A 14771-nucleotide genomic window follows, 5' to 3' on the forward strand; every position below is an offset into this window, starting at 1 on the left:
AGTTCATAATTATTTTAATAATTAAAATGAGTTCTGGGTATCAGTGATATGAAGTTCTGGGTATCAGTCATATGGAGTTCTGGGTAACAGCAACGTGGAGTTCTGGGTATCAGCTACGTGGAGTTCTGGATAACAGTTATATGGAGTTCTGGGTAACAGCAACGTGGAGTTCTGCGTAACAGCAACGTGGAGTTCTGCGTAACAGCTACATGTACGTGGAGTTCTGGATAACAGTTATATTGAGTTCTGGGTAACAGCAACGTGGAGTTCTGCGTAACAGCAACGTGGAGTTCTGCGTAACAGCAACGTGGAGTTCTGGGTATCAGCTACGTGGAGTTCTGGATAACAGTTATATGGAGTTCTGGGTAACAGCAACGTGGAGTTCCGCGTAACAGCAACGTGGAGTTCTGGGTATCAGCTACGTGGAGTTCTGGATAACAGTTATATGGAGTTCTGGGTTACAGCAACGTGGAGTTCTGGGTATCAGCTACGTGGAGTTCTGGATAACAGTTATATGGAGTTCTGGGTATCAGCTACGTGGAGTTCTGGGTAACAGCAACGTGGAGTTCTGCGTATCAGCAACGCGGAGTTCTGGGTATCAGCTACGTGGAGTCCTGGATAACAGTTATATGGAGTTCTGGGTAACAGCAACGTGGAGTTCTGGGTATCAGCTACGTGGAGTTCTGGATAACAGTTATATGGAGTTCTGGGTATCAGCTACGTGGAGTTCTGCGTAACAGCAAGGTGGAGTTCTGCGTAACAGCAACGTGGAGTTCTGGGTATCAGCTACGTGGAGTTCTGGATAACAGCTACGTGGAGTTCTGGATAACAGTTATGTGGAGTTCTGGGTAACAGCAATGTGGAGTTCTGGGCATCAGCAACATTGGGTTCTGGGTATCGACAACGTGGGGTTCTGGGTATCGACAACGTGGGGTTCTGGGTATCGACAACGTGGGGTTCTGAGTAACAGCAACATTGGGTTCTGGGTATCGACAACGTGGGGTTCTGGGTAACAGCAACATTGGGTTCTGGGTATCGACAACTTGGGGTTCTGGGTATCGACAACGTGGGGTTCTGGGTAACAGCAACATTGGGTTCTGGGTATCAGCGATGTGGAGTTCTGGATAACAGTTATATGGAGTTCTGGGTAATAGTAATATGATAATATATATATATATATATATATATATATATATATATATATATATATATATATATTAGGGGTAAAAGTGTTTTCCTGTACGAGTATATATATATATATATATATATATATATATATATATATATATATATATATGTGTGTGTGTGTGTGTGTGTGTGACAAAAAGAAATAAAAAAACAGCAGTTATTTTACTTAATAAACAGGCCCCTCCCTCCCCCCCCCCCCCCCGGGATTTGAGGTGCAAAAAAAAATAATCGCAAAGGTAAAAAAAAAAAATTATTGCAAAGTTGGTATCAATTCTATGAGAAAATGCACTCATGGCCACTAGAAAATCATTCAACAATCTGTTTACAAGATGTACTGTTTTTAGCCAACTCAGTTCATGCCAAAAAGCTCACCCTCCCTTAGGGAGCTATCCCCCAGGCTGTTATCAGGTTATTGTTTACACAATTTCTGACTTCTGACTTCTGATTGAGCAATAAATAACAGTTAAAATGCACCACAATGCAGTATTATACATACAGTTTTTAAAAATTTTCCACACCGCCCCATCGTGTCTGCTTTCTGCACCACCCCCCTAGCATTTTGCTCAAGCTTCGGCCCTGATAACTGCTGTTTTTTATTTCTTTTTGTCACACACACACGCACACACACACATAAATATATTTTTTGAAAATGCATTCTTTAAAAGTATGTGTGGCTAGAAATCCATCAAAAACATGACTGCTACATGGTGAAAATTGTTTATGATGACAGGAAATAAATTTAGCTTTGGTCTGTCATGATCCAAAATTTCTGGACAAGCATTTGCATTATTAATTTATGATAAAAACCAAATTCCTAGTAAACAGCAATTTGATGAAAACCAAACCCCTAAATATGATGGCTTCTTACACAAGATTCAATTATTTTGTGTTATCGAATTTGAAGATTAATAAGCCAAATTGATATAATGTTCTAACTACTGATTCAAAAATAGGTAGTTTGTAAAGTACTATAGAGTAATATATATTCTTATTTTAACTTGCATGATTGCATCTCAACCTAAAGATCCAAAAGTGATTATCTATCTACAAAGTGCACACATACAAACATCTTTTACACACTTGAGTAAACCTAGCACATGTACAGTAGTCCAGATGAAAATAACATTACTGATAAAAGTACCAACGACCATGACAGAAAAACAGAGAAAAGGTTGATTTCATCTCTATCCATGTTCTTACATCTTTATGAGAAATGTACCTGTATATGATATTTTTTTAAAACAATGTAATGTAGTTACAAAAATTGCTGAATTTAATAAAATGTAATCTTCTTCAGCTATAAAAAATAAAACCAATATAAACTAGTAAAATACAGAGACTGTAAAAAAAGTGGAGATATACAATGCCAATGATTACTTCAATCCACATTGTATTCTTAAGTCCATAAAGTGTGTTAGTGTCCAAACAGAGCACAAACATCTTTACCAGTCCATAAGGTGTGTTAGTGTCCAAACAGAGCACAAACACCTTTACCAGTCCATAAAGTGTGTTAGTGTCCAAACAGAGCACAAACATCTTTACCAGTCCATAAGGTGTGTTAGTGTCCAAACAGAGCACTAACATCTTTACCAGTCCATAAGGTGTGTTCGTGTCAAAACAGAGCACAAACATCTCCAAGATATCAGAACGGTCAAGTAGTCACTAGATGTCACTTGCAGACTTCTTACTGAACTCTACTGTGTAAAACTGCATATTAAGTTTGGCTATTGTAACTGGTTAAGTTTCAGTCTGAACTAAAACAATAATCATGATTATTGTTTTTCATAGTTTATCTTCTTATTTTTAATATTGCACTGTGGCTGGAGTTAGTGTCACAATATTATGGACTACAAGATTCAGTTCTCACATGATAAGTCCCAGCTACACAGTGCCCTGATTAGTATACCAGTACATTATTTTCCTTATCTGACCATAGATATATCTTCTAGAAACAAGTACAAAAAGCTGTAAATATCAATTTCAATATCATTTACAACAATAGCACAATAACAAAATATATACTATTTCCATCATAAACTTTTTCTGACATCTCTCTTATTACCACACGGGCTGTATTTATACACAATATCCTCGCATACAATCCATGAGGTAATATACACCAGTGACTAAATAAGGACTATAAGTATATATATATATCACAAGTCTAGCAAACCTTGTATTACATCTTTATGAAGTATTTAAGTCCATGTTATAATAGGAATGGTCCACAATTCAACAGAGATGTACCGTAGATTACGACTGAACCACAGACACAGACATCAGTTCAGATGCACCGTATTCACAAACATCTGGAGGTTCTGAGATTTCCCTGTCATATTTAGTAGCCTGTATTCCTCCCTTCTGGTTGTACCTGTGGATGTATCTCTTCTGCTGAAACTGGGGCTGGAACAGTAGTGGGAGACCTGGAAATAGAAACCAGGGATATTAAAACAACAACATCCCTTCTGCTGAGACTACAACTGGAGTACTAGTGGGAGACCTGGAAATAGAAACCAGGGATATTAAAACAACAACATCCCTTCTGCTGAGACTACAACTGGAGTACTAGTGGGAGACCTGGAAATAGAAACAAGGGATATTAAAACAACAACATCCCTTCTGCTGAGACTACAACTGGAGTACTAGTGGGAGACCTGGAAATAGAAACAAGGGATATTAAAACAACAACATCCCTTCTGCTGAGACTACAACTGGAGTACTAGTGGGAGACCTGGAAATAGAAACCAGGGATATTAAAACAACAGCATCCCTTCTGCTGAGACTACAACTGGAGTACTAGTGGGAGACCTGGAAATAGAAACCAGGGATATTAAACCAAAAACATCCCTTCTGCTGAGACTACAACTGGAGTACTAGTGGGAGACCTGGAAATAGAAACCAGGGATATTAAACCAAAAACATCCCTTCTGCTGAGACTACAACTGGAGTACTAGTGGGAGACCTGGAAATAGAAACCAGGGATATTAAAACAACAACATCCCTTCTGCTGAGACTACAACTGGAGTACTAGAGGGAGACCTGGAAATAGAAACCAGGGATATTAAAACAACATCATCCCTTCTGCTGAGACTACAGCTGGAGTACTAGTGGGAGACCTGGAAATAGAAACCAGGGATATTAAAACAACAACATCCCTTCTGCTGAGACTACAACTGGAGTACTAGAGGGAGACCTGGAAATAGAAACCAGGGATATTAAACCAAAAACATCCCTTCTGCTGAGACTACAACTGGAGTACTAGTGGGAGACCTGGAAATAGAAACCAGGGATATTAAAACAAGAACATCCCTTCTGCTGAGACTACAGCTGGAGTACTAGTGGGAGACCTGGAAATAGAAACCAGGGATATTAAAACAACAACATCTCTTCTGCTGAGACTACAACTAGAGTACTAGAGGGAGACCTGGAAATAGAAACCAGGGATATTAAAACAACAACATTTCTTCTGCTGAGACTACAACTGGGGCACTGGTGGGAGACAAAATAGTATTTCCATGGCAACATGAATCTATCAAATTGATGCAGCTTCAAACAACACTTCTTTGTCTTCAATTGTGAAGATTATTACAATAATAAAGCCAGTTATACATGCAAAATACAGATATATACATATAAGCTAAATGTAAGCAGGAACTAAGGTAAGATATTTATATACGTTAAAAGATGTCCTGAAACCCTCTTTATACTGGACATTTACCTTTCTGTGCTCTTTGTCTCACCATAAAACTGGCATTGCTGTGGTCGTTTAAAAGAGGCACAAGCGTCCCTTTGCTCGCAGAATGAATGCTCAATGATTGAACAATTGTCGGCATGTGAAGTATTTTATTTTTCACTAACAAAAGGGCCAAACTACAGGGCACAGAGAGGATGCCATCTAGAGTAAAGGGGGTTTAAGTGTAAGAGGGAACTAACATCCTTACCCTTCACCAGGTGGCGCAGACGCTGGTGTGACGCTTTCCATTGCTTGGTGGGGATATGCTGAATCTGGCACATTTCCTCTGGTAGGAGAGAACTAGAAATAACATGATACAAGAACTCATTAACTCTGGTAGGAGAGAACTAGAAATAACATGATACAAGAACACATGAACTCTGGTAGAAGAGAACTAGAAATACCATGATACAAGAACTCATGAACTCTGGTAGGAGAGAACTAGAAATAACATGATACAAGAACTCATGAACTCTGGTAGGAGAGAACTAGAAATAACATGATACAAGAACACATTAACTCTGGTAGGAGAGAACTAGAAATAACATGATACAAGAACTCATGAAGTCTGGTAGGAGAGAACTAGAAATACCATGATACAAGAACTCATGAACTCTGGTAGGAGAGAACTAGAAATACCATGATACAAGAACTCATGAACTCTGGTAGGAGAGAACTAGAAATAACATGATACAAGAACACATTAACTCTGGTAGGAGAGAACTAGAAATAACATGATACAAGAACTCATGAAGTCTGGTAGGAGAGAACTAGAAATACCATGATACAAGAACTCATGAACTCTGGTAGGAGAGAACTAGAAATACCATGATACAAGAACTCATGAACTCTGGTAGGATAGAACTAGAAATAACATGATACAAGAACTCATGAACTCTGGTAGGAGAGAACTAGAAATAACATGATACAAGAACACATGAACTCTGGTAGAACAGAACTAGAAATAACATGATACAAGAACTCATGAACTCTGGTAGGAGAGAACTAGAAATAACATGATACAAGAACACATGAACTCTGGTAGGAGAGAACTAGAAATAACATGATACAAGAACTCATGAACTCTGGTAGGAGAGAACTAGAAATAACATGATACAAGAACACATTAACTCTGGTAGGAGAGAACTAGAAATAACATGATACAAGAACTCATGAAGTCTGGTAGGAGAGAACTAGAAATACCATGATACAAGAACTCATGAACTCTGGTAGGAGAGAACTAGAAATACCATGATACAAGAACTCATGAACTCTGGTAGGAGAGAACTAGAAATAACATGATACAAGAACACATTAACTCTGGTAGGAGAGAACTAGAAATAACATGATACAAGAACTCATGAAGTCTGGTAGGAGAGAACTAGAAATACCATGATACAAGAACTCATGAACTCTGGTAGGAGAGAACTAGAAATACCATGATACAAGAACTCATGAACTCTGGTAGGATAGAACTAGAAATAACATGATACAAGAACTCATGAACTCTGGTAGGAGAGAACTAGAAATAACATGATACAAGAACACATGAACTCTGGTAGAACAGAACTAGAAATAACATGATACAAGAACTCATGAACTCTGGTAGGAGAGAACTAGAAATAACATGATACAAGAACACATGAACTCTGGTAGAACAGAACTAGAAATAACATGATACAAGAACTCATGAACTCTGGTAGGAGAGAACTAGAAATAACATGATACAAGAACACATGAACTCTGATAGGAGAGGACTAGAAATAACATGATACAAGAACTCATGAACTCTGGTAGAACAGAACTAGAAATAACATGATACGAGAAAACTAAGATATCTTTACTCGTTAAAGGCTGACAGAGAAATCTGCATTGTTCCATAAAGAGAAAGTTTAAAGAAAAAAATAGAGCAATGTCAATAAGTGTAATAAAATTTATAAACCCTGTTATGGGAATGTGGGTTGGGTTAATAACAGCTTGAAAATTATTTTCTGTGCACTTGATAAAAAGCCAATGAAGATGATTGCTTTCATGTCTCATGTGAAACCTGTTTTTAGTTTGACTGTTATGTATGGGGACATACTTATTTGATTAAATAGGAACACATGGTAAATATTACGAATTTCAAAACATAAATTTAACTTCATTTGCACAACATTTAGTGCTAATGGCATCAAGGCCAAAAATAATCATATTCTAGGGTTCTTCAATTGGTTTACTCACATGTGTTTGTTTTTCATATCTCTTCATGATGACACACAGCACCACAATTAATATGATTCCCACAGTCAAAATCACAATGGCCAGGAGAAGAAAAGCCAGCCCTGTGTAGCCTAATCCCCTGAAAAATGTATTATAAGTTACCATTCAGTGCACTGAAAATGTTTCTTAAAACAAACAAACAAAGTAGTTAACAGCTTCATGAATATACACTGCCTTGTTACCTGTAGGTTTACATAGTTCATCATGGATGCAGGCAAGTCAGATATGGCAAAGAAATAAAAAGAATTTTACCTTATTTGTTAATTATCATTTCTTTTGTGCTGATAAAGAAGATAAAAGAACAGTCCTTGCTAGGCTCCCTGCAGCAATTCAAACATTTGTGGTTGTATATTCACCAGTGTAAACCCTAGCTCATCAAGTTGTTGTATATTCACCAGTGTAAACCCTATAGCTCATCAAGTTGTTGTATCCATGAGGGGTTAGAAATACTCTAATTGCCTCATAAGAAGGCATATTCCCATCATTTCATTCAGGAAATATCAGCCCTGGGGCCCTGATCAAGCTATAATGTCAAATATAATATATTCATAATGCTGAAAAGTTTAAAGGAAGGCAGATATTTTGATAAATATAAGTTCAACTCACTTTTTCCAGTCTTCAGTTGGGATGTACTGAGCATAGAAGACAAGCAGACATATTCCTATTACTAGAGACAAGATTCCAAATATTATCCACCCTGTGCCACATTTACATATTCTGTACAGTTTCTTCTTCACTTCATCTGCCTGCTTGCTGATAGAGTCAATCTTCATTGTGGAGTACACTAGGTCAGCCGTCAAAACAATGACCTAAACAGAAATCAAATCAGGGCAAATCAGCCTAGTGTTGATACGGTTTGGGGGAAATTTATCAATTTTACATTCATTGCATTCTGCAGTTATTGCTCTCAGCTGTGTTTTATTTATTTTTTCCTCTTATATGTTGTAGAAAATATGTGATCAGCGTTTTTCCTTCGTAGCTACATGTAGTGTATATTAAAGTAAGGATCTGAAGCTGTAAATGTCCTGTCAAGCAACACACAAACACCTTTGCACACATACGCCATAACCTGATTTCTAGCATATTTTGATTTGAATATCATTTTACTTCTTAGTAAAGTGTTAAAAGGTACAAGCTCGGTACAAGTCAAATACTTTGTTTCCTTAGTTCTGGAGCTCAATTAAACGTTAAGTTTTAAAATGTTACAGTGATAAACAACCACATCAGTAGTTCTTACTTGTAGTAGTTACGCATCTATAGTTGAATCTTGTTTACACAGGGTATTACTATACAGTGCAACAGCCACCTCCCAAAACATGACCTTCACCTTGTACGGAAGGTGGCGCTGAAAGACAAGAGAAGCTAAACAATTCACTTTCAGCTACCAGAATGAATACTGTATATGTTATACTTAAGATTTGTGCCGGGTAGATTTGATTAATATTAAATTTCTTAAACATTTGTCGGAATGCCTGGGTCATTGTTTGCAGTATCAGAGAGAGAGAGAGAGAGAGAGAGAGAGAGGTGAATCTAGGATAACTTTATTTAATTTTAATTACCTGGAGGAATGTCAGGCCTCGGATTGCGCGAGGCCGACCTTCGTCCACTCGGCGTGGGGTGAATTAATCAAACTGGCATACGTGTAATTATGATTTTGTCAGACATATTGCCAACAAAAAATATAACAAGTAGGCCTATTTCACTGGGTAGGCCTGCTGTACGTAGCATACATACTATTCTATAAGCCTAGGTCCCAACCGAACATACGGGCTGCTACGTGAGGTCTACGGCCCTGACCCCCCCCCCCCCCCCCCTTCGGTTTCTGAAAACAATATCACACCAATATTCCCCTCTTGAAATTAGAATTTTGACTAGCTAAATCATAGCTTTAAACCGTATCAAAGGACGCCGTATGCCCTCCAAAACAATAACTTTTTTTCGGGGCTCTTGAGCAGCTAGGCCCCGAACTCTACGCTAAAGGGGCGTTGGTCGGTTAATTTTGCATCCGAGGCTTGTCGCTCCGGACCTCCTCCCCCCCCCCCCCCCCCCCCCCCCCCCCAAATAATCCTGGATTCGCCCCTGTATTAGTATTTGATTAAAACGGCTTACAGCTTCCAACATCACAGAATCACTATATAGGCCTACAGTTAAATAAGCGCGTCATCGTATTTTAGTGTAGTTTTATAGGATCGATTCAATGTAATTAAAATTCAGCAATTTTGTTACACATTTGACGATGAATAAACACATCCCGGCGCTCTGATGTATGCACATATATGATGTAGAAGTGAACACACCTGATGAAATAATATGGAACACCTGGCTTTATCATACATATTTATGTTACATCTTTACAATACATTTAAGAACACATTCAGGCCAAACTTTGGATATACGCCTATAACATGACAATAATCAAACACAGTAACTGACTGACAACATCAGCATTATTTGTTTCGAATTGCTGAGCTTCGTGGAGTCGAGAGATCACTGGAAACTACAGTTATTATTCCATCAATCGTCACCAAAATGTAGCCTATTTCTGACCTATCCTAACATTTAACTTAAAGGGATAATAACTCTTCGTTTCGGCCAAAAAATGAATTTTCCTGGAGTAAACAACAATTTTCCCATACTTACAAATGGTTCATGAATCCATTTTTACATTCAAAGTCAGTCCCTGTTTTTTTTTTTTTCTCTAAAAAGTTTGGTCTTTTGTTAAAATCTCTCTTAAGAGATTTTAACAGAGTATAGCCATCAATGGAGTTCACGTGGTCTAAAGACAAACTCAGATATCATAATAATAGCTATAACTGCCGTTTTTGTTGTAAAACAGAACATATTATATTTCTATGAGTTATTCACAATGTTTTTATTGTGAAATATAGATCTCGTACAAAGAGTTATTGTCCCTTTAATTGCAACTCCTGAGATTCAGCCATGCAGCACGTTGCTCTGCTTCTCTGCAGGAATCTGTCTGCTCTGTCTCTGCCCCTCAGGACAAACCACTTGGAGACATCGCCACTAATCTCTCTGCTGTGTCTGTGGACCTCAGGACAAACCACTTGGAGACATCGCCACTAATCTCTCTGCTGTGTCTGTGGACCTCAGGACAAACCACTTGGAGACATCGCCACTAATCTCTCTGCTCTGTCTCTGCCCCTCAGGACAAACCACTTGGAGACATCGCCACTAATCTCTCTGCTGTGTCTGTGGACCTCAGGACAAACCACTTGGAGACATCGCCACTAATCTCTCTGCTCTGTCTCTGCCCCTCAGGACAAACCACTTGGAGACATCGCCACTAATCTCTCTGCTGTGTCTCTGGACCTCAGGACAAACCACTTGGAGACATCGCCACTAATCTCTCTGCTGTGTCTGTGGACCTCAGGACAAACCACTTGGAGACATCGCCACTAATCTCTCTGCTGTGTCTCTGCCCCTCAGGACAAACCACTTGGAGACATCGCCACTAATATCTCTGCTGTGTCTGTGGACCTCAGGACAAACCACTTGGAGACATCGCCACTAATCTCTCTGCTGTGTCTCTGCCCCTCAGGACAAACCACTTGGAGACATCGCCACTAATCTCTCTGCTGTGTCTGTGGACCTCAGGACAAACCACTTGGAGACATCGCCACTAATCTCTCTGCTGTGTCTCTGGACCTCAGGACAAACCACTTGGAGACATCGCCACTAATATCTCTGCTGTGTCTGTGGACCTCAGGACAAACCACTTGGAGACATCGCTACTAATCTCTCTGCTGTGTCTCTGGACCTCAGGACAAACCACTTGGAGACATCGCCACTAATCTCTCTGCTGTGTCTCTGGACCTCAGGACAAACCACTTGGAGACATCGCCACTAATCTCTCTGCTGTGTCTCTGGACCTCAGGACAAACCACTTGGAGACATCGCCACTAATCTCTCTGCTGTGTCTCTGGACCTCAGGACAAACCACTTGGAGACATCGCCACTAATCTCTCTGCTGTGTCTCTGGACCTCAGGACAAACCACTTGGAGACATCGCCACTAATATCTCTGCTGTGTCTGTGGACCTCAGGACAAACCACTTGGAGACATCGCCACTAATATCTCTGCTGTGTCTGTGGACCTCAGGACAAACCACTTGGAGACATCGCCACTAATCTCTCTGCTGTGTCTCTGGACCTCAGGACAAACCACTTGGAGACATCGCCACTAATCTCTCTGCTGTGTCTGTGGACCTCAGGACAAACCACTTGGAGACATCGCCACTAATCTCTCTGCTGTGTCTGTGGACCTCAGGACAAACCACTTGGAGACATCGCCACTAATCTCTCTGCTGTGTCTGTGGACCTCAGGACAAACCACTTGGAGACATCGCCACTAATCTCTCTGCTGTGTCTCTGGACCTCAGGACAAACCACTTGGAGACATCGCCACTAATCTCTCTGCTGTGTCTGTGGACCTCAGGACAAACCACTTGGAGACATCGCCACTAATCTCTCTGCTGTGTCTCTGGACCTCAGGACAAACCACTTGGAGACATCGCCACTAATCTCTCTGCTGTGTCTCTGGACCTCAGGACAAACCACTTGGAGACATCGCCACTAATCTCTCTGCTGTGTCTGTGGACCTCAGGACAAACCACTTGGAGACATCGCCACTAATCTCTCTGCTGTGTCTCTGGACCTCAGGACAAACCACTTGGAGACATCGCCACTAATCTCTCTGCTCTGTCTCTGCCCCTCAGGACAAACCACTTGGAGACATCGCCACTAATCTCTCTGCTGTGTCTGTGGACCTCAGGACAAACCACTTGGAGACATCGCCACTAATCTCTCTGCTGTGTCTGTGGACCTCAGGACAAACCACTTGAGGATATCGCCACTAATGCTTGATTTTACTCATGATTATACACTTTGAACAGCATGTACGAAGCCAATATCAAGTTTTGAGCAGAAGCAAATACACCATGATTAGAGGGAGTAAATATGCACCTATGTGACCCCTGAGTAAAACTAAACTATGAGTTTAGTAACGATCACTCCCACTGAACAAGGGGGGGGGGGGTCCTGTCAATGTGCAAGATACCAGCTTTACAAGGACTGCTAAAGCAACAATGTTGTGTCCATCAAGTTGTAAGATAAATTCTGATATGTTTCACAATAAAAACTGTCCAGATATTTTGGGTGTTCTTCACGAAAACCCCCTCCACACACACGCCATTCCCATTTTTATGGACGTGACACAAACTAAAAGATAGTGGCAGTTCATGGCAGGTTGGTGGAGTCAGCATTCTTAAAGATAACGTCAGTTCATGACCGGTTGGTGAAGTCAGCATTCTTAAAGATAACGTCAGTTCATGGCAGGTTGGTGGAGTCAGCATACTAAAAGATAACGTTAGTTCATGGCAGGTTGGTGGAGTCAGTAAATTCAACTAACAGATAACGGTAGTTCATGGCAGGTTGGTGAATTCAGCATTCTAAAAGATAACGTCAGTTCATGGCAGGTCGTTGGAGTCAGTAAATTCAACTAACAGATAGCGGTAATTCATGGCAGGTTGGTGAAGTCAGCATTCTAAAAGATAACGTCAGTTCATGGCAGGTTGGTGGAGTCAGTAAATTCAACTAACAGATAACGTTAGTTCATGGCAGGTTGGTGAAGTCAGCATTCTAAAAGATAACGTCAGTTCATGGCAGGTTGGTGGAGTCAGTAAATTCAACTAACAGATAACGGTAGTTCATGGCAGGTTGGTGAAGTCAGTAAATTCAACTAACAGATAACGGTAGTTCATGGCAGGTTGGTGAAGTCAGCATTCTAAAAGATAACGTCAGTTCATGGCAGGTTGGTGGAGTCAGTAAATTCAACTAACAGATAACGGTAGTTCATGGCAGGTTGGTGAAGTCAGTAAATTCAACTAACAGATAACGGTAGTTCATGGCATGTTGTTGAAGTCAGTAAATTCAACTAACAGATAACGGTAGTTCATGGCAGGTTGGTGAAGTCAGCATTCTAAAAGATAACGTCAGTTCATGGCAGGTTGGTGGAGTCAGTAAATTCAACTAACAGATAACGGTAGTTCATGGCAGGTTGGTGAAGTCAGTAAATTCAACTAACAGATAACGGTAGTTCATGGCATGTTGTTGAAGTCAGTAAATTCAACTAACAGATAACGGTAGTTCATGGCATGTTGTTGAAGTCAGTAAATTCAACTAACAGATAACAGTAGTTCATGGCAGGTTGGTGGAGTCAATAAATTCAACTAACAGATAACGGTAGTTCATAACAGGTTGGTGAAATCAGCATTCTAAAAGATAACGTCAGTTCATGGCAGGTTGGTGGAGTCAGTAAATTCAACTAACAGATAACGGTAGTTCATGGCAGGTTGGTGAAGTCAGCATTCTCAAAGATAACGTCAGTTCATGGCAGGTTGGTGGAGTCAGTAAATTCAACTAACAGATAACGTCAGTTCATGGCAGGTTGGTGGAGTCAGTAAATTCAACTAACAGATAACGGTAGTTCATGGCAGGTTGGTGAAGTCAGCATTCTAAAAGATAACGTCAGTTCATGGCAGGTTGGTAAAGTCAGCATACTAAAAGATAACGTTAGTTCATGGCAGGTTGGTGGAGTCAGTAAATTCAACTAACAGATAACGGTAGTTCACGGCAGGTTGGTGGAGTCAGTAAATTCAACTAACAGATAACGGTAGTTCATGGCAGGTTGGTGGAGTCAGTAAATTCAACTGACAGATAACGGTAGTTCATGGCAGGTTGGTGGAGTCAGCAAATTCAAATAACAGATAACGGTAGTTCATGGCAGGTTGTTGGAGTCAGTAAATTCAACTAACAGATAACGGTAGTTCATGGCAGGTTGGTGGAGTCAGTAAATTCAACTAACAGATAACGTCAGTTCATGGCAGGTTGGTGAAGTCAGCATACAAAAAGATAACGTTAGTTCATGGCAGGTTGGTGGAGTCAGCGAATTCAACTAACAGATAACGGTAGTTCATGGCAGGTTGTTGGAGTCAGTAAATTCAACTAACAGATAACGGTAGTTCATGGCAGGTTGGTGGAGTCAGTAAATTCAACTAACAGATAACGGTAGTTCATGGCAGGTTGTTGGAGTCAGTAAATTCAACTAACAGATAAAGGTAGTTCATGGCAGGTTGTTGGAGTCAGTAAATTCATCTAACAGATAACGGTAGTTCATGGCAGGTTGTTGGAGTCAGTAAATTCAACTTACAGATAACGGTAGTTCATGGCAGGTTGGTGGAGTCAGCGAATTCAACTAACAGATAACGGTAGTTCATGGCAGGTTGTTGGAGTCAGTAAATTCAACTTACAGATAACGGTAGTTCATGGCAGGTTGGTGGAGTCAGCGAATTCAACTAACAGATAACGGTAGTTCATGGCAGATTGTTGGAGTCAGTAAATTCAACTAACAGATAACGGTAGTTCATGGCAGGTTGTTGGGGTCAGTAAATTCAACTAACAGATAACGGTAGTTCATGGCAGGTTGTTGGAGTCAGTAAATTCAACTGACAGATAACGGTAGTTCATGGCAGGTTGGTGGAGTCAGTAAATTCAACTAACAGATAACGGTA

The 14771-nt window shown here is 40.2% G+C and overlaps 1 protein-coding gene across 2 annotated transcripts; it reads right to left on the reverse strand.

Annotated features, from left to right (window-relative positions):
• Positions 1 to 1893: 1893 nt before the first annotated feature.
• LOC147762748 (uncharacterized) lies at positions 1894 to 8556 on the reverse strand. 2 transcript variants are annotated; one of them, XM_087009303.1, is made up of 5 exons: positions 8421 to 8556; positions 7790 to 7992; positions 7145 to 7262; positions 5130 to 5221; positions 1894 to 3611 (listed from the first exon to the last, which is right to left on the reverse strand). In XM_087009303.1, exons 2-5 carry the CDS (start codon positions 7954 to 7956, stop codon positions 3527 to 3529), a joined length of 462 nt encoding a protein of 153 aa, XP_086865429.1. In that variant the 5' UTR covers positions 7957 to 7992; positions 8421 to 8556; the 3' UTR covers positions 1894 to 3526. The 2 variants fall into 2 exon arrangements, with proteins under 2 accessions (XP_086865429.1, XP_086865431.1); XM_087009305.1 differs by lacking the exons at positions 1894 to 3611; positions 5130 to 5221 and adding an exon at positions 6500 to 6631.
• Between the last annotated feature and the right edge of the window lie 6215 nt (positions 8557 to 14771).

This window comes from Lingula anatina, chromosome 3, assembly GCF_051362555.1.
Source record: "Lingula anatina isolate TDL-2025a chromosome 3, LinAna3.0, whole genome shotgun sequence".
Lineage (NCBI taxonomy): Eukaryota > Metazoa > Brachiopoda > Lingulata > Lingulida > Lingulidae > Lingula > Lingula anatina.